The 24,508-nt window shown below is 41.5% G+C and overlaps 1 protein-coding gene across 2 annotated transcripts in view; it reads left to right on the top strand.

Moving 5' to 3' along the window:
* The window catches only part of dync1h1 (dynein, cytoplasmic 1, heavy chain 1), a 104,904-nt gene that overhangs the window by 25,324 nt on the left and 55,072 nt on the right, over positions 1 to 24,508 (top strand). For both annotated transcript variants that reach the window (XM_086002965.1, XM_086002966.1), the window contains exons 24-44: positions 1,299 to 1,464; positions 1,662 to 1,850; positions 2,105 to 2,296; positions 2,702 to 2,984; positions 5,027 to 5,127; positions 5,546 to 5,705; positions 8,413 to 8,656; positions 8,829 to 9,012; positions 9,479 to 9,691; positions 9,815 to 10,053; positions 10,579 to 10,735; positions 10,850 to 11,077; positions 11,718 to 11,948; positions 12,058 to 12,198; positions 18,674 to 18,907; positions 19,078 to 19,284; positions 19,372 to 19,493; positions 20,022 to 20,187; positions 20,865 to 21,028; positions 21,127 to 21,256; positions 23,260 to 23,393. In XM_086002965.1, the coding sequence (XP_085859091.1) occupies positions 1,299 to 1,464; positions 1,662 to 1,850; positions 2,105 to 2,296; positions 2,702 to 2,984; positions 5,027 to 5,127; positions 5,546 to 5,705; positions 8,413 to 8,656; positions 8,829 to 9,012; positions 9,479 to 9,691; positions 9,815 to 10,053; positions 10,579 to 10,735; positions 10,850 to 11,077; positions 11,718 to 11,948; positions 12,058 to 12,198; positions 18,674 to 18,907; positions 19,078 to 19,284; positions 19,372 to 19,493; positions 20,022 to 20,187; positions 20,865 to 21,028; positions 21,127 to 21,256; positions 23,260 to 23,393 (3,885 nt within the window). The remainder of the gene's footprint in view (positions 1 to 1,298; positions 1,465 to 1,661; positions 1,851 to 2,104; positions 2,297 to 2,701; positions 2,985 to 5,026; positions 5,128 to 5,545; positions 5,706 to 8,412; positions 8,657 to 8,828; positions 9,013 to 9,478; positions 9,692 to 9,814; positions 10,054 to 10,578; positions 10,736 to 10,849; positions 11,078 to 11,717; positions 11,949 to 12,057; positions 12,199 to 18,673; positions 18,908 to 19,077; positions 19,285 to 19,371; positions 19,494 to 20,021; positions 20,188 to 20,864; positions 21,029 to 21,126; positions 21,257 to 23,259; positions 23,394 to 24,508) is intronic.

Below are 24,508 nucleotides of genomic sequence, written 5' to 3'. Positions count from 1 at the left end.
CACTAATAGTATTGTGGCATGTTGTTATAAAATGATTGCACACCTTTTGTGACCATTCGTGTTTGACAAATCTAGTTTGAAGATGTTACTAGCAGGGTCGATAAAGGGGAACCAGTGGATGTAGTATATTTGGATTTTCGGAAGGCATTTGATAAGGTGCCACACAAGTTGTTGCATAAGATTAGGGCTCATTGGATTGGGAGTAATATGGATTGTGGATTGGATAAAGGACAGAAAACAGAGCAGGAATAAATGTCATTTTTGGGATGGCAGAAAGTAACTAGTGGAGAGCTGTAAGGACCAGTGCTTGGGTCTCAGCTATTTACAATATATGTCAATGACTTGGATATATCACACACATTCAAGTTTGCTGATAATACAAAGCTAGGTGGGCAAGTAAGCTTTGAGGAGCATGCAAAGAGGCTGCAAAGGAATCGAGACTGGTGTTAAGTGATTGGGCAAGAAGGTGGCAGATGGAGTATAATGTCATTGGTTGGTAGGAAGAATAGCAAAGCAGAATTTTTTTTTTTTTTTTTTTTAAAAACAAGGTGAGACACTAGTAAATGTTGGTATTTGGGTGTTCTTGTATATGAATCGCAAAGTTAACATGCAGGTACAGCAAGCAATTAGGAAGGAAAATGCTGTATTAGACTTTATTGCAAGGGGGTTGGAATATAAGAGTAAGGAAGTCTTACTGCAATTATATAGGGCTCAGATTATATAGTGAGACCACACCTGGAGTACTGTGTACAGTTTTGGTATCCTTACCTAAGGAAGGATCTACTTGCCTTAGAGGGGGTACAACAAAGGTTTACTAGATTGATTCCTGGGATGAGAGGGCTGTCTTATGAGGAGAGATTGAGTAGAATGGGCCTATACTCTCAAGTTTAGAAGATGAGAGGTGATCTCATTGAAGTGTATAAAATTCATAGAGGGCTGACCGGGTAGATGCTGAGAGGCTGTTTTCCCTGCCTGGAACTAGGGCATAGTCACAGCATAAGGGGGTCCACCTTTTAAGACTGAAATGAGGATACATTTCTTCACAGGTTGTAAATCTTAGGAATTCTTTACCCCAGGATGCTCAATCATTGAGTATATTTAAGACTGAGATCGATGGATGCTTGGGCACTAAGGGAATCAAGGGATATGGAGATGGGGCAGGAAAGTGGAGTTAATGTAGAAATTCAGCCATGATCTCACTGAATGGTGGAGCAGGCTCAAAGGCCTACTCTGCTCCTATTTCTTGTGTTTATTGTGCTCTTTACTAATGAACACTATATACTTGTACTGATTTTCAGGTTCTACTTTGTTGGTGATGAAGACTTGCTGGAAATTATTGGCAACAGTAAGAATGTGGCTAAGTTGCAGAAACACTTTAAGAAGATGTTTGCTGGTGTTTCTAGTATCATTCTCAATGAAGATGCTACAATTGTTCAAGGAATTGCATCACGTGAGGGAGAAGAGGTATATTTAAATGTTTACTTAAAATAGTAAAAATGTATTGCTGTGCAATATCAACTGAATGTATACTACATTGATTAAATGTGGCAGACGGAATACTCAATACAGATCAAGTTGAAAAATCATTTCAAGTGTAAAGATATTGAAGTTCATCTAATTGTCTTTCAAAGTAATACCGAGGAACTATATATTTTCGACAGGTGCTTTTCAAGACTGCTGTTTCAATCACTGAGCACCCTAAGATTAATGAGTGGTTAACTTTGGTGGAGAAAGAAATGAGGGTCACTCTGGCCAAGTTGTTGGCTGAGTCGGTCACTGAAGTTGGAATCTTTGGCCAAGGTACTTCAATCGACTCTACAGACTACATTTCCTGGATTGATAAATACCAGGTGTGTATGCAGAAGTAAAGAGTGATTAATTTGCGATGAAGTAGCAGTGTACCATTTCTATTTAACTTTTCAGCAGTACAGTACTATATTCAATTTTTTTTTCTTTATGAAGCATTTTCAGTGTTCAAAAATGAAAATGTTGGTAAACTCTTTGGAAAAAAGAACTTGGTAAGATTTTGGTTTGTCCATGCTGCAATATAAAACAAACACTAATTTTTAACTAGATTTTCTTAAAATTTGTTTCCATAATATAGGCCCAGCTTGTTGTCCTTTCAGCTCAGATATCATGGTCTGAAAATGTGGAAAATGTCCTGAATAATGGTACTAGCGGTGGTCAGTCCCCACTTGCCCCAGTCCTGGTCAATGTGGAAGCTACTTTGACTGTGTTAGCGGATTCTGTGTTGATGGAACAACCACCACTTCGCAGGAGGAAACTTGAACACTTGGTGAGTAAACATCCTATATCCCTGGAGGGGAAAGTTAGTGGTGAGGTAATTCTTGTTAAATTAGAGATCTACCTGAAACATATATTCTCGATGTGCTTTTAATATTGCGCTCAATTTTCTCTTTGGTATGGTTTTTCAAAAACAAAGTAACATTTTGTTCTGAATATTTAATGTTTAACTTGCAAATACATAATAGTTCACTCAAATATCCGACTAGAAGATGGTACCTGCATATTTTTTGAGTGGATTTTCTGAGTATGTCTTCAGTTTTAGCATGCAGAAGAGACTAGCTAAGAGCTCTCCATGGAAGAGTTAGTCCCTCCTAAGAAGCATTTTTTTAAAAATTGACAAAATTGGATAAAATGAGCACTTGTAGCTTTAATCACTTAATATTTTTTGTTACAGATTACTGAATTAGTACACCAGAGAGATGTAACCAGAATGCTGATCAAGAACAAAGTAGACCAGCCTAAATCTTTTGACTGGCTCAGTCAAATGCGATTCTACTTTGATCCCAAGCAAACAGATGTGTTACAGCAGCTATCTATACAAATGGCTAATGCCAAATTCAACTATGGTTTTGAGTATCTTGGTGTTCAAGATAAACTCGTACAGACACCTCTCACAGACCGTTGTTACTTGACTATGACACAGGCTTTGGAAGCTCGACTTGGCGGGTCTCCATTTGGTAGGTGGTGGAACATATGTTTGTTATACTTCTGGTTTAGCTACAGTAAGAAGAAAATTAAATTACACCTCCCATGCATTAATGATGTCTGGAGGTCATCATGAAACAGATCGAAGATCCCTAGTTTGACTCCTGGTCTGTGATAAATGTGAGGTTATCCACTTTGGTGGCAAAAACAGGAAGGCAGATTATTATTTGAATGGCAATAGATTGGGAGAAGGGGAAGTGCAAAGAGACCTGGGTGTTCTTGTGTACCAGTCGCTGAAGGTAAGCATGCAGGTGCAGCAGGCGGTTAAGAAGGCAAATGGTATGTTGGCCTTCGTAGCAAGAGGGTTTGAGTACAAGAACAAGGATGTCTTGCTGCAGTTGTACAGGGCCTTGGTGAGACTGCACCTTGTGTGCAGTTTTGGTCACCTTACCTGAGGAAGGACGTTCTTGCCATGGAGGGAGTGCAGCGAAGATTCACCAGGCTGATACCTGGGATGGCAGGAATGACGTACGAGGAGAGATTGTGTCGATTGGGCTTATACTCACTGGAGTTTAGAAGATTGAGAGGGGATCTCATCGAAACCTATAAAATTCTGTCGGGTCTGGACAGACTAGATGCAGAAAGGATGTTTCTGATGGCCGGGGAGTCCAGAACCAGGGGTCATAGTCTAAGGATAAGGGGTAAGCCATTTAGGGCTGAAATGAGGAGGAATTTCTTCACCCGGAGTGTGGTGAACCTGTGGAATTCTCTGCCACAGAGGGCGGTGGAGGCCAGTTCATTAAATATATTCAAGAAAGAGTTGGATATATTTCTTGAGGCTAAAGGGATCAAGGGATATGGGGAGAAGGCAGGGACAGGGTACTGAATTTGGATGATCAGCCATGATATTGAATGGCAGAGCAGGCTCGAATGGCCTACTCCTGCTCCTATCTTCTATGTTTCTATAACTGGGGTGGGGGGGGGTGGTCTGCTCCCTACTCGGGAGAAGAAAATTAGCATTTCTCGTGATTGTTGTCTGGTGACCCCCTCCTGCAAAACTGTGTCTGTGTACATCTGATGGAGACAGAATCAAGCTTCACTGTAGTGCTCCCCTCTTCTTTCTCTTAGGCAGTCCCTTGGAACCAAGGATGACTTGCTTCCACATTAAAAATGAGCTCGCGTGTGACTGATTAGTCCAATGTGGGACCTACAGTCTCTGTCACAGGTGGGGCAGATGGTGGTTGAAGGGGCGGGTGGGTGGGGTGCTTGGGTTGCCATGCGCTCCTTGCGCTGCCTGCACTTGGCTTCCACTTGCTCCTGGCGAAGAGACTGTGTTCGGCGCCTTCCCGGATGCTTCTCCACTTTGTGCGGTCTTGGGCCAGGGATTCCCAGGTGTTGGTGGGGATGTTGCACTTTTTCAAGGAGGCTTTGAGGGTGTCCTTGAAGCGTTTCCTCTGCCCACCTGGGGCTCTCTTGCCGTGCCAGAGCTCCGAGTAGAGCACTTGTTTTGGGAGTCTCGTATCAGGCATGCGGACAATGTGTGACCCGTCCATCGGAGCTGATAGAGCGTGGTCAAAGCTTCGATGCTGGGGATGTTGGCCTGAGCAAGAATACTGACGTCGGTGCGCCTATCCTGCCAATGGATTTGCAGGATCTTGCGGAGGCAGCATTGGTGGTACCTCTCCAGTGCTTTGAGGTGCCTGCTGTACTGTGCTCCCCACAGCTAAATAGGCTGACGCAGGAAAGGCCACTTCTGCTAGGTACCAGAATTTTTCCATGGCACTGTACCTCAGCAGGGGTCAACGTCCTCCAGAGAGAAGGAAGGAATACAATTGGCCAAATAAAAATATTGGCCACACCAACATTTTTGTCTATTGTCACTGAATTCCTCTAGCACAGATATTTCACCTGGCTAAGAAAAAGCATACTTCAAAGTTATACTATTAGTTGTTCACTAACATGATCTTAAAATTACTAGTTAAGTGACATTTCACCTTTCTAGCAAAAGTTACCTTAATGGTTTGTATATTTTCATGTTTAATTCTTTTGTATTCCAATCTTTGTTCCACATTAGGTCCTGCTGGTACTGGCAAAACTGAATCGGTCAAGGCACTTGGACACCAGCTTGGACGCTTTGTTCTAGTCTTCAACTGTGATGAGACCTTTGATTTCCAGGTGCTGTAACTGATTTTAGTAATGTGGTGCCAATTTCCAGTGCGTTCTATTAATTAGCTTGCTCAAAACTATTTTTATGAATACTTTTGCAGTACAATGGAACTTTGCCTGTGTACTGAGCAGTTGTAATTTTGATATGCTAATTGCTATGATATTAGTACTAACTGTTATAGCTTAAAACAAAGTTTTATAAAAGGAGGCCCTGAAGTGGGAAAGTTTATACCAATGTAAACCCTCCAATTACTTGATTTAAATTACTGAGAAAAGTAGCAAAATCTTTTAAAACTTGTGCCTTATTGCTGGCCTCACTTGCCTCAATTCTTAGGTGCCACATTTATTTTTTTATATTAAATTTTCCTTAATGCTTGCAGCACTTTGAGGGTTTTTCTTAACTAATTAACTTTTTTTTAATTATTAGGCCATGGGCCGTATATTTGTGGGTCTCTGCCAGGTGGGAGCCTGGGGTTGTTTCGATGAATTTAATCGCCTTGAAGAACGTATGCTGTCTGCTGTATCCCAGCAAATACAGTGCATCCAGGAGGCACTCCGTGAGCACTCCAATCCCAAACGTGACCGAAGTATGTAGTATTGCGCATAGTTTGGTTTATTGCTATTCTGGTGGTCTTTCCAGATATTGGAACTTATAACATTTCTACAGTGCAACAACTTTACATTTTAAGATTTTAAAAAATTTTGCAGCAGTCATGTTTGCTAATTAGTTTTAAAAGTATTCAATGTTGAAGTACAGTCAGTCTTCTGTTGATTCTGGCTCTATAGCCTTCTGTGTGGTGGTTGAGAATAGATACTTAAGTATGGGGATATGGAGAAAGTATGTATGCTTGAGATTAGGAACATTAAAAAGATGAGGTACTACTAATAACAAAAAAAAAAACAGGCTCAGTGGGCTAACTCTGCTCATACAGTCCTCGAATGGTGAAGACCAACAACAGCTACTTAACATTTATATAGTAGAAAAACATACAAAGATGTTGTAAAGAGAAGAAAAATAAATAAAACTAAATCGAGGGAATTTATGCCCTGCCCTGGTGGGAGAGTTGAGAGGTAACTGAAAGCTTAGTTGAATAAATTGCTTTTAAGAAGTATGCAAAGGTGCTGACAAGAGGTGAGGCAGTGTGACTTGGGAGGTAGTTCTAAAGAATGGGGCCAAGGCATTTGAAGGCATATTCATAAATCCTTGAAGGTGACTGGGCAAGTTGAAGAGGCAGTTTGTAAATGGGGGCATTGAATACTAAAACAAGAAAGTCATGCTAATTATAAATCATTGGTTAGGCCTCGGTATTGTGTACAATTCTGGACACCACACTTCAGGAAGGATGTCAGGGCACTGCAGAAGGTACAGAGGAAGTTTACCAGGATGATACCAGGGATGAGGGAGTTCAGTTACGTGGAGAGATTGGAGAAGCTGAGATTGTTTTCCTTGGAGCAGAGAAGGTTAAGGGGAGATCTAAGAGGTATTCAAAATTGAGGTGTTTTGATAGAGCGAGTAGCGAGAAACTATTTCCTCTGGCAAGTGGGTCAGTAACCAGAGGTCATAGATTTGAAATAATTTGCAAAAGAACTAGAGGGGAAATGAGAAATTTCTTCAGGGTTGTTTTTGGAATGGACCTGAAAGTGTGGCGGAATCCGATTCCATCGTAACTTTCAAAGGGCAATCGGACATGTACTTGGAGGACTAATTTGCAGGGTTATGGGGGGGGGGAAAAACTAGGGAGTGAGACTAATTGGATAGCTCTTTCAGCTTGGCACAGACATGACTGGCAGAATAGCTTCCTTCTCTGCTGTAAGATTCTATGATTCTAGCGCACAGATACAAAAAGCAGTCCAAACGGCTATTGGAATGTTGGCCTATATCTCAAGTGAGTTGGAATGCAAGAGTGAGGAAGTGATGTTTCAGTTGTCTAGGGGGAAGAATTCATTATAGCCCCGTTTGGGGCACTAAATTTTAAAAGTTGAAAACATTAGCGCCAGACGCTAATGTTTCTCAACGTTTATAAAAAAATAAAAAATAAAAAATGGTCGATTTTTGCACTCCAGGAAGGAAGTCAAATCAAGCGCTCCATTTCCTTCCTGGAGTGCAGCAGGCAGGGTGGTAGGCTGTGCAGCGCTGCCGCGTTAGAAGGCTCCTTCCCTCAAAGGGAAGGTACATCTCTGCAAGGGAAAGCAACTTACCTGGTCCCCGACGGCAGCCGCGATCCAGCCCGATCAGCCCAATGCACTGCAGCAGAGTGCCGGGCTGATCGAGCACTGGGGGAGGGGAAAGCAACACAAAAAAAACAGAACGATCACTTAATTTCCCCCCCCCCCCCCCCCCCGGCCACCTCCTTTTAAGTATCTTCCCACCCCCCCCCCCCCCCCCCCCCCCCCCCCCGGAAGCGTCTGGCCTCCTGATGAACGCCTCCTGCAGCTGCCGGTGTTGTCACCCGGCAATGCTGCAGGGGGGCGAAACCGAAGTTCGGGACCAGGTGATGTGCACAGCGATGAAGTCACTATCTCTGGGCGAAGGAGATTGGGGCGCAACGCCATACCGTTGCCATAAACCTCCCGCCGAATTTAGCGGTTGGCGATGTTCTTGCTGCGCCCGGGTGGTAAGTGGTTAGTGCCGTTATTGCCCCCCCCCCACCCCCCCCCCCCCCCCAGGAGGCAATAACTGGAGGTACACAGGTACCCAATTTCTCCTCCATAGAGCCATCTGGAGTACAGTGTTCAGTTTTGGGCACCAAACCTCAGGAAAGATCTATTGGCCTTGGATATGGTACAGCACATATTCACCAAGATCATACCAGGGCTTAAAGGGTTAAATTAAGAGGGCAGGTTGCATAAACTTGTTTTGTATTTCTGTGAATTTAGAAGGTTGAGGAATGACTAATTAAGGTGTAGAAAATGATAAATTGGTTTGATGGGGTAGATGCAGAGAAACACTTTTTTTTTTCTGGTGGTGGAATCTAGGACGAGAGGGCACCATCTTAAAATTTGGCCTGGTCTATTTACAAGTGAAATCACACAGCACTTTATCACAAAGGGTAGTGAAAATCTGTAACTCTCCCTCAAAAGGCTGTGGATGCTGGATCAATTGAAATGTTGAAGATTGAGATCCATAGATTTTTGTTGGGTAAGGGTGTATTGAGGGATATGGATCAAAGACAGGCAACTGGAGTTGAACAGATCAGACATGATTTAATGGAATGGTGAAACAGGCTCAGTGATGACTGGCCTACTCCTGTTCTTATGAAGCATTGGCATTGAGCTCTGTTCATTTTCTTCCAGGTTCTCCTACTATCACCTGTGAGCTGCTGAACAAACAAGTGAAAGTCAGGGCAGATATGGCTATTTTCATTACTATGAATCCAGGCTATGCTGGTCGCTCCAACCTACCAGATAACTTGAAAAAACTTTTCCGTAGTTTGGCAATGACAAAACCAGACCGCCAACTTATTGCGCAGGTTATGTTGTACTCACAAGGGTTCCGTACTGCTGAAATCCTTGCAAACAAGATTGTTCCATTCTTCAAGTAAGCATCTTTAACTTAGACTTAACTATGATTGATTTTTTTTTAAGTTTCTTTCAGCATAAATAAATTATAAAACTTTTATGTTTATAGTCAGGATTAAATGTTTCATTTGTTATGGTTCTATTTGCACAACTGGCATACGTTGAAGTTGTTCAAAAATTGCTTTTTCAAGGCTTTGTGATGAGCAGCTGTCATCCCAGAGCCACTACGATTTTGGTCTGCGAGCCCTGAAGAGTGTGCTAGTAAGTGCGGGTAACGTGAAGCGGGAGAGGATTCAGAAGATAAAGAAAGAGAAGAGAGAACGTGGTGAAAATGTTGATGAGGCAGAAATTGCCGAGAACTTGCCTGAGCAAGAGGTTAGTAGTTCAACACAGCACCGTCTGTAAAGGTTGCAATTCCATGTCACTTTTCAAATTATACATTGGACTGTGTATATAAAAATAATACATGTAGTATAAAACTAAACTATTTCAGTAAGCTGTCCTAATCATAACATTGAAAAATCTTGACAGCGGTTACCATTTGTTCCTCATTTTTTTAAGCCCATGTCTAAAACGTTTACATTTATTTCTCAACATTTGGTAAATGTGAGGCTAAAACAGGTTAAATTAACTTTTTATGTTGCTTCGAATTCTTGCAACTTTAGTTATTGTACTCATACATTCTCTATGTAGACTGTGTAGTAGCTCATCTTAAAAACAAGCATTTCTGACCTCTACTTCAACAAAACACATTTCACTTTGTTTTATTGTTAACACTATTATTGTTAAACCATTTTTATGTTGAGATGTTCCAGTCATGAATTGATTAATCCATCCACAGATTCTGATCCAGAGTGTTTGTGAGACTATGGTTCCCAAACTGGTTGCTGAAGACATCCCACTGCTTTTCAGTCTTTTGTCTGATGTGTTCCCTGGGATACCGTACCACCGTGGAGCAATGACTGAATTGCGTGAAGAATTGAAGAAGGTTTGTCAAGAAATGTACCTTACCTATGGTGATGGTGAAGATGTTGGTGGAATGTGGGTTGAAAAGGTAAGTTCTGAATTTGTAGATCTTATGGGGGTGCTTTCTCCAGCATTTAATAACTTTTTGTATATATTTTGGTCTATTCAACTATGCATGGTAATTTTAATTTGATATATGGTGCCACCTTAGGTGCTTCAGCTATATCAGATCTCTCAGATAAACCATGGTTTGATGATGGTGGGGCCATCAGGTAGTGGAAAAAGTATGGCCTGGCGTGTTTTACTAAAGGCCCTTGAACGACTTGAGGGAATAGAAGGAGTTTCTCACATCATTGATCCAAAAGCTATCAGCAAGGATCATTTATATGGAACATTAGACCCAAACACCAGAGAATGGACTGATGGATTGTTCACACACGTTCTTAGAAAGTAAGTTGGTTACCAGATGTATTGGAAATTTTGTTTTCTCTCCCAATTTTTCTCCCTTTCTTTCCTGAACGTGTTGACTCCTCTATGATTCCAAGGTGTTGGGTGCCCTCTAGTACCTTACCCAAGTGGTCATTTTTCATATTTGAGGCTTAACAATGAATGTCAGCAGGCTATTCGACTGCAGGGGCATGATAGCCAAGCTTGATCTTTTCTTCACATTGTTCACGCATTCACACTTCCAGCAAGAGTCAACCCTAGTTTTTCTTTTTTGTTACTTCCCTCCCTAACTTGTGGGTGTTGAGCTGCAGTCAACTAACTCGGGTGGGGAACAGACCTGACACCTTCCTGATCTGTGTGGCTCAGCTAATGTCTGGGTAAACTTGCTCAGCCACCCATTGAAACTCAGAATTTTTTTATTCTGAAAAATCAGCATTAAATTATAAGTGTGTACTTGGAGTTCAAAGTATATACTTCAAGATAATTAACTGTTTTACAATCTTTATAAATTATATTTATGGTTTTTAGGATCATTGACAACGTAAGAGGTGAGCTGCAGAAACGACAGTGGATTATATTTGATGGTGATGTGGATCCAGAATGGGTAGAAAACTTGAATTCTGTTTTAGATGATAACAAATTGCTTACCCTGCCCAATGGAGAACGTCTCAGCCTTCCATCAAATGTAAGAATTTTTGATAGAATTGTGTTGAACAGAATTTATGCTCAACAAAAATAATTGACACGAAGCCTTAAAATATATACCTTTTTTTTTAAAATCTTACTTTCCTTTCAATAGGTACGAATTATGTTTGAGGTCCAAGACTTGAAATATGCGACACTGGCCACTGTATCCAGATGTGGAATGGTGTGGTTTAGTGAGGATGTGCTCAGTACTGATATGATCTTCAATAACTTCTTGGCTAGACTGCGTAGTATTCCTCTGGATGAGGGAGAGGATGAGGCCCAGCGTAGACGCAAGGGCAAAGAGGATGAGGAACAAGAAACTGCTTCGCCAATGCTTCAGGTACCAAACTAATTTATCAGTGATTAAAAGCAGAAAATGCTGGAAATACTCAGCAGGTCAGGCAGCATCGGTCAAGAGAAACGGTTAACAATTTAGTGATTTACTTGTACTTTCAATTTAGCATACTGTATTTGCTGCTCACGATGAGATCTCCTCTACATCAGGGAGACCAAATGCAGATTGGGAGACCGCTTTTGTAATTTATCAGTGAATTTTATGCACAAAGTTTATGTAATGGTATTTGTTTCAGTTTGAGTCCAGAGCAGAAAGATCACTTGTATGTGAATCCTGAATCGGTTCGGCAGAGGCTAACTCTTTATAAATGTGAGCATGATCATTTGGATGACTAGGGAAGGCTGTATTGAAGATGTAATTAGTGATGTATTGAAATAAAAAGTAAATGGCACTGTATCGCTCCCTACTGAATAATAGAACACACAAATTTTCCCACTAGTAGATCTGTTGCAAATCTGTTTTGTACTTCCTTTTATTCATGGACTACTATGAGTGTCTCCTCCAGTATCTGTAAATGTATTATTTTACCTTTTACCCAATTTTTTTCAGATCTTGAATTAATTGCTTTAAAATGTGGTAATCTTGTGCAAGAGCCTTGCGTTACGCTGTTAACATTTTATTACAGATCCAGAGAGATGCAGCAACTGTTTTGCAGCCATTCTTCACTTCAAATGGCCTGATTATCAAAGCAGTCGAACATGCTGCTAAGATGGAACACATTATGGATTTTACCCGATTACGATGTCTTGGTTCCCTCTTCTCCATGATGCACCAAGCTTGTCGAAACATTGCGTTATATAATGCTAACCACCCTGACTTCCCAATGCAGAGTGACCAGTTGGAAAGCTACATCCAGGTATGATTTTATGCAAGTCTTAGATTTGTTTAGCTCATTTTATAGCTGAAATATCCTAATGTACCATGTCATGTAATCTTCTAAAATGGTCACTTTTTTTCTTGACTAGAAATACCTTATTTATGCCATTCTGTGGTCACTTTCGGGTGATGCGCGGTTGAAGATGAGAGCAGAACTTGGTGAATACATCAGACGAATTACCACCATTCCACTGCCAAGCACACCTAACATGCCTATCATTGACTTTGAGGTAGGAATTCTATAATTTGCAGATTTAATCCCAGTTGTTTGACCATTTTGAAATATTTTATACTCTCGTGAATATCTAGTGCTTGTTCATCTTTACTTTATGCTTCTAGGCAAGTGACCTATACGTCTTAAAAATTCAGCTTGACAGAATATTGTACATGCTACTGAATTGACCTAAATTGGTACTGATTACATAAGATATACGGCACAGACAGGCCATGCTGTCATTTATGCTCTACTTGAGCCTCCCCCCCCATCTTTCCTCATCTAACTCTCAGCATAACCCTCTATTCCCTTCTCCCTCATGCTTATCTAGCCTCCCCTTAAATGCATCTATACTATTTGCCTCAACTACTCCGTGGTAGCAAGTTCCACATTCTCACCACTCCAGGTAAAGAAGTTTCTTCTGAATTCCCTATTTGATTTCTTGGTGACTATCGTATATTGAGGGCCTCTAGTTATGCTCCCCCCCACAAGTAGATTTCATAATTTTGAAAACCTCTATTAGGTCACCCCTCAGTCTTTTTTAAGAGAAAAGAGACCCAGCCTGTTCATCCTTTTGATATGTATACCCTTGCATTTCTGGTATCATCCTTGTAAATCTTCTCTGCACCCTCTCCAATGCCTCTATCCTTTTTATAATATGGTGACCAGAATTGTACGTAGTACTCCGCGTGTGGTCTAACCAAGGTTCGATACAACTTTAGCATAACTTCACAACTTTTCAGTTCTATCCCTCCCTAGAAATAAACCCTAGTGCCGGGTTTGCTGTTTTTATGGCCTTGTTAACCTGTGTCGCTACTTTGTGATTTGTGTATTTGTACTCTTGGATCCCTTTGCTCCTCTACCCCACCCAGACTCTCCCTCGAAGTAATGTGACCTCCCTATTCTTCCTACCAAAATGTAATAACTCATTTATCTATGGAATTAAATTTGCCAATTATATGCATATTCTGCAAGTTTATTAATGTTGTTGTCTTGTATTTTGATGCAGTCCTCCTCTGCATTAACTATCACGCCTCCTTTCTTCCCCCCCCCCCCCCCCCCCCCAAAATTCGATGTCATCTGCAAATGTAGAAATTGTGTTTTTGGTTCCAAAGTCTAAATCGTTGATATAAATTGTGAACCGTGGTCCCAGCACTGATCCTTGTGGAACGCCGCGACCCACCTTCTGCCCTCTGAATAGCTACCCTTTGCCCCTACACTCTGCTTTCTGTCTTGAAGCCAGCTAGCTATCCATTCTGCTACTTGTCCCCTGACTCCACATTCTCTGACCTTATTCATTAGTCTATTATGTGGTACCTTATCAAAGGCCTTTTGGAAAATCTAGATAAATTACATCTACTGCATTACCCTTGTCTATTCGCTCTGTTACCTCTTCAAAAAATTCAATGAGGTTGGTTAAGCAAGACTTTCCCTTTTGAAAACCATGCTGACTAATTTATATTTTTGACTTCTAGATGTTCTACTTTCTCCAGTAGGGATTCCATTATTTTTCTTACCACCAATGTTAAGCTGACTGGTCAATAGTTCCTTGGACAAGTTCTATCTCCCTTCTTAAATATAAGTATTATGTTGGCTATCTGCCAGTCCTTTGGCACTACGCCTTTTTCTAATGAATTAATAAATATGTGTAGTAATGCCTCTGCTATCTCTTCCCTAGACACTCTTAAAATGATCTGTAGGCAGCAGAATATAATTGAGTAACTTCCCACGAAACAAATTATTGAATCATGGAATGATACAGCACATAAGGAGGCCGTTCAACCCATCGTGCCTGTGCTGGTTCTTTGGATCTACCCAATTAGTCACACTCCACTGTTCTTTCCCCATAGCCCTGTAACTTTTTTTCCTTTCAAGTATTTATCCAATTCCCTTTTGAAAGTTACTGTTGAATCTGCTTCCACCACTCTTTCAGGCAGTGCATAATCACCTTAAGTCTCTGTCCTCTGGTTACTGACCCTTCTGCCACTGGAAAGAGTTTCTCCTTTACTTAATCAAAACCTTTCATGATTTTGAACACCTGTATCAAATCTCCTCTTCGCGTTCTCTGCTCTAAGAACAACCCCAGCTTCTCCAGTCTTTATACAAAACTGAAGTACCTGGTACCATCCTAGTAAATCTCTTCTGCACCCTCTAAGGGCTTGACGTCCTTCCTAAAGTGTGGTACCCAGAATTGTACAGAATACTCCAGCTGAGGCCTAACCAGTGTTTAGCTGCTAAAGGTTTAGTATAACTACTCTGCCTCTATCAATAAAGCCAAGGTTCCCATATGCTTTTTAACTGCCTTCTCAACTTGTCCTGCCACCTACAAAGATATGTGTACCTACACCCCCAGGTCTCTGTTACTGCATCCTCTTTAAAATTATACCATTTAGTTTATATTGCCACTCCTCATTCTCCCTACCAAAATTAATCACTTCTCACTTCCCAGCATTAAATTTAATCTGCCCATTTCAGCAGTCTGTGTCTCCTCATTGTTTACTACATTTCTGAGTTTCACGTCATCTGCAGACTTGGAAATTATGCCCTGTAAGCCCAAGTCCAGGTCATTAATATATATCAAAAAGAGCAGTGGTCCTAATATTGACCCTGGGAAAACCACTGTATACTTAACTCCAGTTTGAGAATCAACCATTCACCACTACTTTCTGCTTTCAGTTCCTTAGCCAATTTCATACCCATGCTGCTACTGTCCCTTTAGCAAAATTAAAGCCCATGGGATTAATCCGTCTATTATGTGGCACTTTGTCAAAAGGCCTTTTGAAAGTCCATATGCACATCAACCGCACTACCCTTATCAACCCTCTGTTACTTCTGGAATCTACTGAATAACTATATTGATTTACTCAGTATCCATTACAGATGATTTAGCAGCATCTCCTCAGGAGAGGAGGGAGGAGATGGAGAAGAAAAAGCTGTGACAATGTCTCAAGTTTGGTTTCATAACAGCCACACAAGCATGTAGCTTTCTTTCTCCCTTTTTTTTCCCCCCGTACTCCTTTCCCTCACTGATCACTGACAGTCCTTACTAGCCTATAAGGCTCCCCCTGCCTTTTTCAGAACTGGGTAGTGCTGGTGTTGACCTAATGGAGGGGGAAGAAGGGCAAAAGAATTGATCTTTAAAAAGAACATTAAAAAATAGGAGCAGGAATAGGCCACTTGGCCCCTCGAGCCTGTTCCACCATTCAATAAGTCATTGGCTGATCTAGGGCTCAAAGCCACTTCCCAGCCTGTTCCCCATAGCCCTTCACTCCCTTATCTTGCAAAAATTTGTCTATCTCCACTTTAAATGTAATGACCCAGCCTCCACAGCTCTCTGGGGCAGAGAATTCCACAAATTTACAACCCTCTGAGAAGTTCCTCCTCATCTCAGTTCTAAAAGGGCGACCCTTTATTCTGAGACTGTGCCCCCGAGTTCTCGATTTCCCCATGAGTGGAAACATCCCCTCTGCATCTACCCTGTCAAACCCCCTCAGTATCTTATATTTCAATAAGATCACCTCTCATTCTTCTAAATTTCAATGAGTATAGGCCCAACCTGCTCAACCTTTCCTCATAAGTCAAACCCCTCATCTCTGGAATTAACCTAGTGAATCGTCTCTGAACTGCCTCCAATGCAAGTATATCCTTCCTTTAAATAAGGAGACCAAAACTGTACGCAGTACTCAAGCTGTGGTCTCACCAATACCCTGTACAGTTGTAGCAGGACTTCACTGCTTTTATACTCCAACCCCCTTGAAATAAAGGCCAACATTCCATTTGCCTTTTTGATTACTTGCTGTACCTGCATGCTAACTTTTTGTGTTTCATGCACAAGGACCCCCCAGGTCCCTCTGAACTGCAGCATTTTGTAATCTCTACATTTAAATAATAGTTTGCTTTTTATTTTTCCTGCCAAAGTGGATAACCTCACACTTTCCCACATTATACTCCATCTGCCATATGTTTGCCCACTCACCTAGCCTGTCTATATCCCTTTGCAGATTCTTTGAGTCCTCTGCACAATTTGCTTTCCCATCCATCTTTGTATCATCTGCAAACTTGACTACATTACACTCCATCCCTTCATCCAAGTCATTAATGTAGATTGTAAATAGTTGGGGCCCCAGCACCGATCCTTGTGGCACCCCACTAGTTACTGTTTGCCAACCAGAAAATTACCCATTTATCCCGACTCTCTGCTTTCTGTGAGTTAGCCAATTCTCTATCCATGCTAATATATTGCCCCCAACTCCGTGAGCTCTTATCTTATGCAGTAACCTTTTTATGTGGCACCTTATCGAATGCCTTCTGGGAATCCAAATACACCACATCCACTGGCTCATCCTTGTCCACCCTGCTTGTTACATCCTCAAAGAACTCCAGCAAATGTCCTAAAACCATGCTGACTCTGTTTGACTGCAATATGTTTTTCTAAATGCCCTGCTACTGCTTCCTTAATGAAGGACTCCAGCATTTTCTCAACGACAGATGTTAGGCTAACTGGCCTATAGTTTCCTGCTTGCTGTCTCCCTCCTTTCTTAAATAGGGGTGTTACATTAGTGGTTTTTCAATCTGCTGGGACCTCTCCAGAGTCCAGGGAATTTTGGTATATTGCAACCAATGCATCCACTATCTCTGCAGCCACTTCTCAAGACCCTGGGATACAGGCCACCTGGTCCAGGGGACTTGTCTTTTAGTCCCATTCTTTTACCGAGCACTATTTCTTTAGTGATAGTGATTGTCTTTTTTCTTGTAAATTTGTGTCTCTTTAAAAATAGTTTGAGTGGAAGTGTTTCCTACTTGGCTAGGATCATGGTACCTGTATTAATCTAGTAAAGTGTAATGCCTTCAATTTGATTGCATCTGTTGCTATGTCGGGGACTGTGAGCTTGCTGAGAAACCACATTGCTGCTATTTGATTGATAACCTTTAGTTAGGCAGCAGTTAGGGCACCCATATTGTCACAGTTTGTGCAAAATGCCTGCAAGTGTTACCTGATCCTGCTTGGGGTTTGAATTTGGTTCTGAGCAAACTGATCTCCAAATTCTTTGAACCTATATCCGTGCAAGTTAGGTTTTTCATGCAGAATAATTCTTGTGCAAGCCTTTGTCTCTGCACAATGAGCTAGTGAGCTGCATGTTGGCGGACAACCCACTTTTTTAAATTTAGCATGTGGATAGGGCAGTCCTGGGGCTCATCCAGCTTTATAGCTGCACTTTCTTGCTTTATTTATCTCTAAGAAATCATGATGTCTGTTTTTGCCCCATTCCTGCCAATTATCTTCTCTTCCTCCTTGAAAACGGTGACTCATTAAGGTAGAAACTCCTGGCTCCTCCATTTTCTCTCCACCTCCACACCCTCTCCTCTTTCTTCCCCCCCCCCCCCCCCCCCCCCCCCCCCCCCCGATGCATACTGTAGTAACCCATGCTGGCTCAACTAACGTGAAACAGACCAGAGATCTTGGCCTTCCTGGGCTGCGTGGTTCATGACCATGCTATGTGGTACATTTTACCCATTGAGCCATTGGTGAAAGTATTATGGCCTAATGTCCCTTTGTTTCAAAGAAATAATAAGTTAACGTGAACAGGGCCACCAGCCATTTATGTGGAAGCGATTTAAGTTTCATTTTAATTTGTCCTTTTTTATTTTGAGGCAAACACAAATAGATAAATCCTTCATTAAACTGAGTCTGTTCAGTGGTTGAGTTTGCTTTACTTTCTGCAGTGGCCACTTATTGAGCCAGCTTGTGGAGGGTTCCACTCAATTATCTGTAAGGTGGCTTTTTTATTATTTGCAGTGTTACTGATGCCTTCTCCAGCCAAAGAACAAAAGGAACATCCCAGAATGAGACCTTTCACGAGTTGGGAGGGGTGAAATCATCTGACCCATTCATGGTTTTAAAGGGGCAGTGTTTGTAGATATTCGTCTGGGGGGGGGTGCGGCAGGGAAAGAAGCCGCCCAAATTTGTATGTGACAGTTGAATCTTAATGAGAAAAACCATGCAAAGGTTGTTCATTTTGTAACATTTCCTCCTTTTCCTTATCTCTTTCTCCATCTTGCTATTCTGAGCAAGAAGGCCGGCAACCTAATCCCAGGCCTCTACTGATGTTCTAAAACTGGAATGCGACTTGTGATTCTCCCTCCTGAATTCTCACCCTCGCATGGAAAGACAAGTGTTTTCCACTTGGCACCTACTTGTGACAACACCACTAATAACTTTAGGGGGATCATAGGCACAAACCATGTCCCAGCAGTTCACACTACAGTATGTTTGTATACATTTAATGAATGTAATGTCGCATCTCTGGATACTAGTGGTGACTGATATGGATGGAGCATATAGTATAGATTTTACTCCTTGTGCAGCAGTTTCTTCATAAAATGATCTTGATTTGTCAAAGTTGCTCGGTCACTATAAATTCAACTGCTCAAGCAGATTTAAATGGAAAATAAATAATTTGGTTTTGCAACATCCTTTTTTCAATATTTAGGTATCCATTACTGGAGAGTGGGTTCCTTGGCAGTCAAAGGTACCACAGATTGAAGTTGAGACTCACAAAGTTGCTGCCCCAGATGTTGTTGTACCAACCTTGGATACAGTCCGTCATGAAGCCCTTCTATACACGTGGTTAGCTGAGCATAAACCATTAGTTTTATGTGGACCACCTGGTTCTGGCAAGACTATGACCCTATTCAGTGCACTAAGAGCTCTACCAGATATGGAGGTAAGAAGTTGTCGTCTTTTAAATTGCCTTTGTAGCTTTAGTATTAATATAGCACCTGTAACAGTTGCTTCTGGTATATTCATCTTCCTTTTCTCATTTTTGTTAATGTTTAGTGACTAATGTAAGTTTGAAGCCATTCTAGCAATGTTTGTCTCCCATTTTGTTAATAGGTTGTGGGTCTGAACTTCTCCAGTGCAACCACACCTGAGTTAGTTCTGAAAACATTTGATCACTACTGCGAATACCGTCGGACACCAAATGGAGTTGTGTTGGCACCTGTGCAGCTTGGTAAATGGCTTGTGCTCTTCTGTGATGAAATCAATCTTCCAGATATGGACAAATATGGCACTCAACGAGTTATATCCTTCATTAGACAGGTTAGTAAGAGGAGGTATGGCAGATAGTTGAGTTAAAGCAGTAGGTTCATTGATTGAAGCAGTCATTGTGGACTGTCTTTGTTCCAGATGGTAGAACATGGAGGTTTCTACCGTACTTCAGACCAGACTTGGGTTAAATTGGAAAGAATCCAGTTTGTTGGAGCTTGCAACCCATCTACTGATCCAGGAAGAAAACCACTTTCACACAGGTAATAATTCTGCTGTTTCATATTCTAACTATCAAACTTCAATGCATGCAGAAGGTGTTAAGATTTTGAATTGATTAGGATTATGCAGAATGTGTGTATGTAAACATTAGGTAAATATTGAAAAGGACAAATCGATTGAGAATTTTAATCGATGCCAGTTTTCAGCCAACTGAATACATTTTTTTAAGTCGTTCATAAAATAAAAATTTGGTTGAAACCTGGCATCAATTAAAATGATCTCCATCTGTTTCTGTCCTTTTCAATATTTTTAGTTTTTGTCTAACTTTTACTTTTGTTCTTGTACAAGAAATTCAGACCTTTTCTAATGCATAGTAAAGATGTTGTATCCATAAATTTCCTGAGTTAGTCTTTTTGCTCATTGGGTTCCAGCATAATAGCTTTGGATTGGTTGGAAGTTCAGTGAAGTCTTGGATTGACTGATGTGTTGGAAGCTGCTGTTTTGAACTGTTAAACCTGTAAATTATAGTTGGAAACCTACTGCAAAATCTTTTACTTCTGTCTTCATAGGTTCCTACGCCATGTACCTGTTGTGTACGTGGACTATCCAGGACCAGCTTCTCTTACTCAGATTTACGGAACATTCAACCGTGCTATGCTGAGACTCATTCCATCCTTGCGGACATATGCAGACCCCCTTACTGCAGCTATGGTGGAATTCTACATTATGTCACAGGTAGATATCTGTTTGTGATCTGGAGCGTAGAAGGCTGAGAGAAAAATGGTATTGGTCTTCAAATTAATGAAAGATGTAAATGAGGTAGAAATTTCATTATCTTGGCAATTAGGATAGGACTAAAGTGCACAAGAACATTACTCTCAAGATTGGGAGAAAAAACGTTGGTTTGCGTTGCAGGATAGTAGAGCAAACTCCCAGAGCAGGGAGTTGATTCAGTTCAATTGGCATCTTTTTATTTTACAAAAAAGCTGGATCTTTATCTGTTGAGTGGTGTAGAGGAATTTAACAGCTTGAATTTTTTTTAGATGGGGAAGGAAATTGGTGTTTCCTAAAATAGGGGATCAAAAGGTGCTGTGGGAAGGAAGTGTATAATAGAATAATCATACATGAATTGGAGCAGGCTTGATGGACTGATGGCCTTTTTTCACTCTGGATTGTCTTGTATATCTCCTGTACAAGTCTTCAGCTCCAATACGATGCATAGTATCGTGTATGTTTAATCATTGAACACTTTGAGATTTAAGAGGGTTTAATGTATTTAATATTCTCTTGTCTTACACAAGTTAAAACAGGTCCTTCAGGCAGTCTGACCACCTCAATTAAATGCAGGCTGAAATTTTATTGATGTGAAAAACTGAACTTTGTTCAGTAATACGTACTCCGTTATTTCACAGGAACGTTTTACCCAAGACATACAGCCGCATTACATTTACTCCCCTCGTGAAATGACACGTTGGGTGAGAGGAATCTTTGAAGCTTTGAGACCATTGGAAACGCTGGCAGTCGAAGGTTTGATCCGGATTTGGGCTCACGAGGCTCTGCGCTTGTTCCAAGACAGGTTTGTATTCTATATATTCAACCTTTCAGTACTGTTGCTATTTCCACTGTTTGCACTGAATGAAATTAGAATGCATGTTCAATTGCCTCTATTTTTAGACTTGTAGAGGCTGAGGAAAGACAATGGACAGATGAGAACATTGACGTGGTGGCTCTCAAGCATTTCCTTAATATTGACAAAGACAAAGCTTTGACCAGACCCATTTTGTATAGCAACTGGCTATCCAAGGTAAGAGATTGGCTGATGGTAACACTTTATTTAAAAAATTGTAATTTGCCAAATGTTGGCCTTGATGTGCTCAATTTGTTAAATAATTTTCAAATATTTAATATTGTGGTACTAAACATTTATTTGTGTATGGTTAATTATCAAAATATCTTAAATCTAAATAGTTGTAAACTGCTAATGCTTCGGTTTGAACTTGTAACAAGTAAGCATAAAGAAAGCAGCTCATGATTTTCTAATTAGTAGTAACATAGTAATGTTTTGGCCCTTCCAATCTACCCTTCCAAAATACCCATCAGATTCCTTACTGTGATTCTGGAACTAAGGGTCCTGCATCCTATTTACTAAAATAAATCATCTAGTACTCTGTTTTAAAGCTCACTGGTTATTTTTGTTCACCCTGACTGGTAATCTATTTCACATTTCCACACCCTGTTACTGAAAAACTTACAAAAATTCCTTATTTTCATTTGACACTTCTTTCTCCCCACCCCCTTAGTTTTAAACTGTGATCCCTAGTTCTTGAATCCTGTACTTGAGAGCTTTCCTGGATCTACTTCATACTCTGGAAATTGTTTGAGCTCCATCAAACCCCTTGTGGGGAAAGTGGTCAGGTGTGGCGGTTCCACCGGGTGTCCCTTACATATATAATGTACATGTACATAATTCACTTTAACCTAACTATGTATATTACTTACCTGGGCCATTGCCCCTTTAAGACACGCCCTAGCACGCTGACGTCACGTATCACGTGACGCACCTAAACACGTCAGCCGCCGGCCTAGTTCAGCCGTCCGCTCCCTTGACGGTCGCAACGACCAGCCACAGTGCAGGGTGCCTCTCCCGCTCCCGCGACTTCGGCTGCAATGGCCAGCCTCTGCTGGGTGCCGCTCGCGACTTCGGCCGCAACGGCCAGCCTCGGTGCCGGGCAGACGTGTCGACGTATCGGCGCGGGTCACGTGACCGCCCCAAGCGCGGGTGAATGTGCTGACGTCACGACGCGGTCACGTGACTCCCTAAGCACGGGAAAACAGCCAAGCGTGATGACGTCATCACGCTATCCACAGGACTGCGGACTCGGTCCTCGTGGCGTCCCCGTTGGGGAAAGACCTATATCGCGGTGCTCCTGCATCCAGCCATCTTACCTGCTGTGTTTCATCTGTTGTAAATAAACAACTTCTAGATTGTTCTCCTGAAGTCTCGATTATTTAGTAGGCATTCGTCCAATACCTGCTGAGGTCAACCCGAATTCCTACACAGGAATCTTTTTCATCAAAGCCTTGGACTACTTCAGTAAACTCCTGCGTGCATGCAAATTGTTCCAACTTGGTCTTGTGGCTGGGAAATTAAAAATCCCCTATATTTATAACTGAGGCATTTGCACTAATCTTTATAATCTCCTGTAACAGTGCATCTACCTATATTTTATTTTATGGGGGCCTGCCACTATCTTTCCCTTTTTCTAGCTTCCAAATCAACCCATAAAGACTCATGTCAAATCCCAATTCATTCCCCTCAGCAGTATGTAAATCAATCTTTACAGTGAGACACCACTTCCTTCCTGTCCTTCATAATCTTTCCTAAAGCACACTTAGCCCCATTTCCCACTTTTTATCCTCCTTTATTTGAGTTTCAATAGCTCCCATGATATCTATTTGGCTCAGAGTTTACCATTTCCAACTCGAGTACTTTATTTCAGTGCTCTTGGCATTCCTATATGTACACCTTTGATCATTCATTGTCTTCCTGTATCGTCCTGACTCCACCCTAATAGTGGGTCCATAATGTTCTCCCCTCCTTTTTCTTTACTAGTTTAAATCCTTCCAATTGTTTATCAGTTAAGGTGAATCTGCCTCTCCATTTAATGAAGGCTCTACTGATTTATATAGCCTTCCCCTCCCCCAGAAGTCGCTTGTGGGCCATAATTGGAGCCCCTCCTTCCTACACTGTCGAACTATATATTGACCAGTCTGATCTGTCTTAAAGTCCTGTGTATACTTTTTTAGGATTATATACCAGTGGATCAAGAAGAGTTGAGAGATTATGTCAAAGCCAGGCTCAAAGTTTTCTATGAGGAGGAGCTTGATGTCCCCTTGGTACTATTTAATGAAGTATTGGATCATGTGCTGAAAATTGACAGGTATGTAATTATGCACAAGTCCAAGTAATCCTTCCCTTTCAGTAAACCCCATGGATTAGTAAAAGTTGATATGACATTGACTTGTCTGTGTATTTGAATTTATTTGTATTTATGAGCGGCTACATTTGGGCTCCACAATAGGAAAGATTTTGAGACGATAGCGGGGGTACAATTTGGATTCACCAGGACGCTACCTGATATGACGAAATACAAAGACTTGGAAAAATTAGGGGTGGTTTTCCCTAGAACTGTGCAAATTACAGGGCAATTTGATGGTTTTTAAAATTAGGAAAGGATGGGACAGGGTAACTTTCAGAAGCAAATTGTTTCCAGTGGATAAGGGGCCAGGAAAGGGAGTCATGCATACAAGATTAAATGTAAGTGACTTAGAACAGAGGGTAGGAGAAATCTGTGAACCTCAACCTCCAAAGCCCTCCATTCCATACCATCCAGCCTTCCCCATTCAAAGCATAATGACTTACTTAACAAAATGTACAATCTCGCACTTACTGACCTTGAATTCTATAAGCCACTTTTTTTTGCCCATTCCACCATCCTATCAATATCCCCTTGGTTGATTTCCTATTGTCCTCAGAATTATTTACTATGCTATTTGAGCTTCCGACCCCATATCTTTTCCATCACCAAGACTGCCTATTTCCACCTCTAATATTGCCTGTCTCCACACCTGCATCAGCCCATTTACTGCTGAAACCGTCCTCCAAGATTTTGTTACCTCCAGACTCGACTATTCCAAAGTCCTCCTGGCTGGCCTCCATCTTCCACCCTCTGTAAACTTGATCATCCTAACTCACACCAAGTCCCATTCATCCATCATCCTTGTGCTCACTGTCCAACATTGGCTCCCAGTCCAGCAATGCCTCAATTTAAAATTTCATCCTTAGGTTCAAATCTCTCCATGGCTTTACCCCTCCCTATCTCTGTAACCTCCTCCAGCCCTACAACCCTCCCAAGAACTCTGCTTTCCTCCAATTCTGGCCTCTTGTGCATTTCCGATTTCCTTCGCCCCACAGGTTCTAAGGAGCATCTTAAATGGGGGGGGGGGGGAGAGGCAGGAGGGATTTAGGGAGGGAATTCCAGAGCTTAGGGCCTAG

Source organism: Somniosus microcephalus, chromosome 12 (assembly GCF_052327205.1).
Source record: "Somniosus microcephalus isolate GS21.2 chromosome 12, FLI_Smic_1.0, whole genome shotgun sequence".
NCBI lineage: Eukaryota > Metazoa > Chordata > Chondrichthyes > Squaliformes > Somniosidae > Somniosus > Somniosus microcephalus.
Note: the sequence above shows the minus strand (reverse complement) of the source record. Positions and strands in the feature narration are given on the sequence as shown.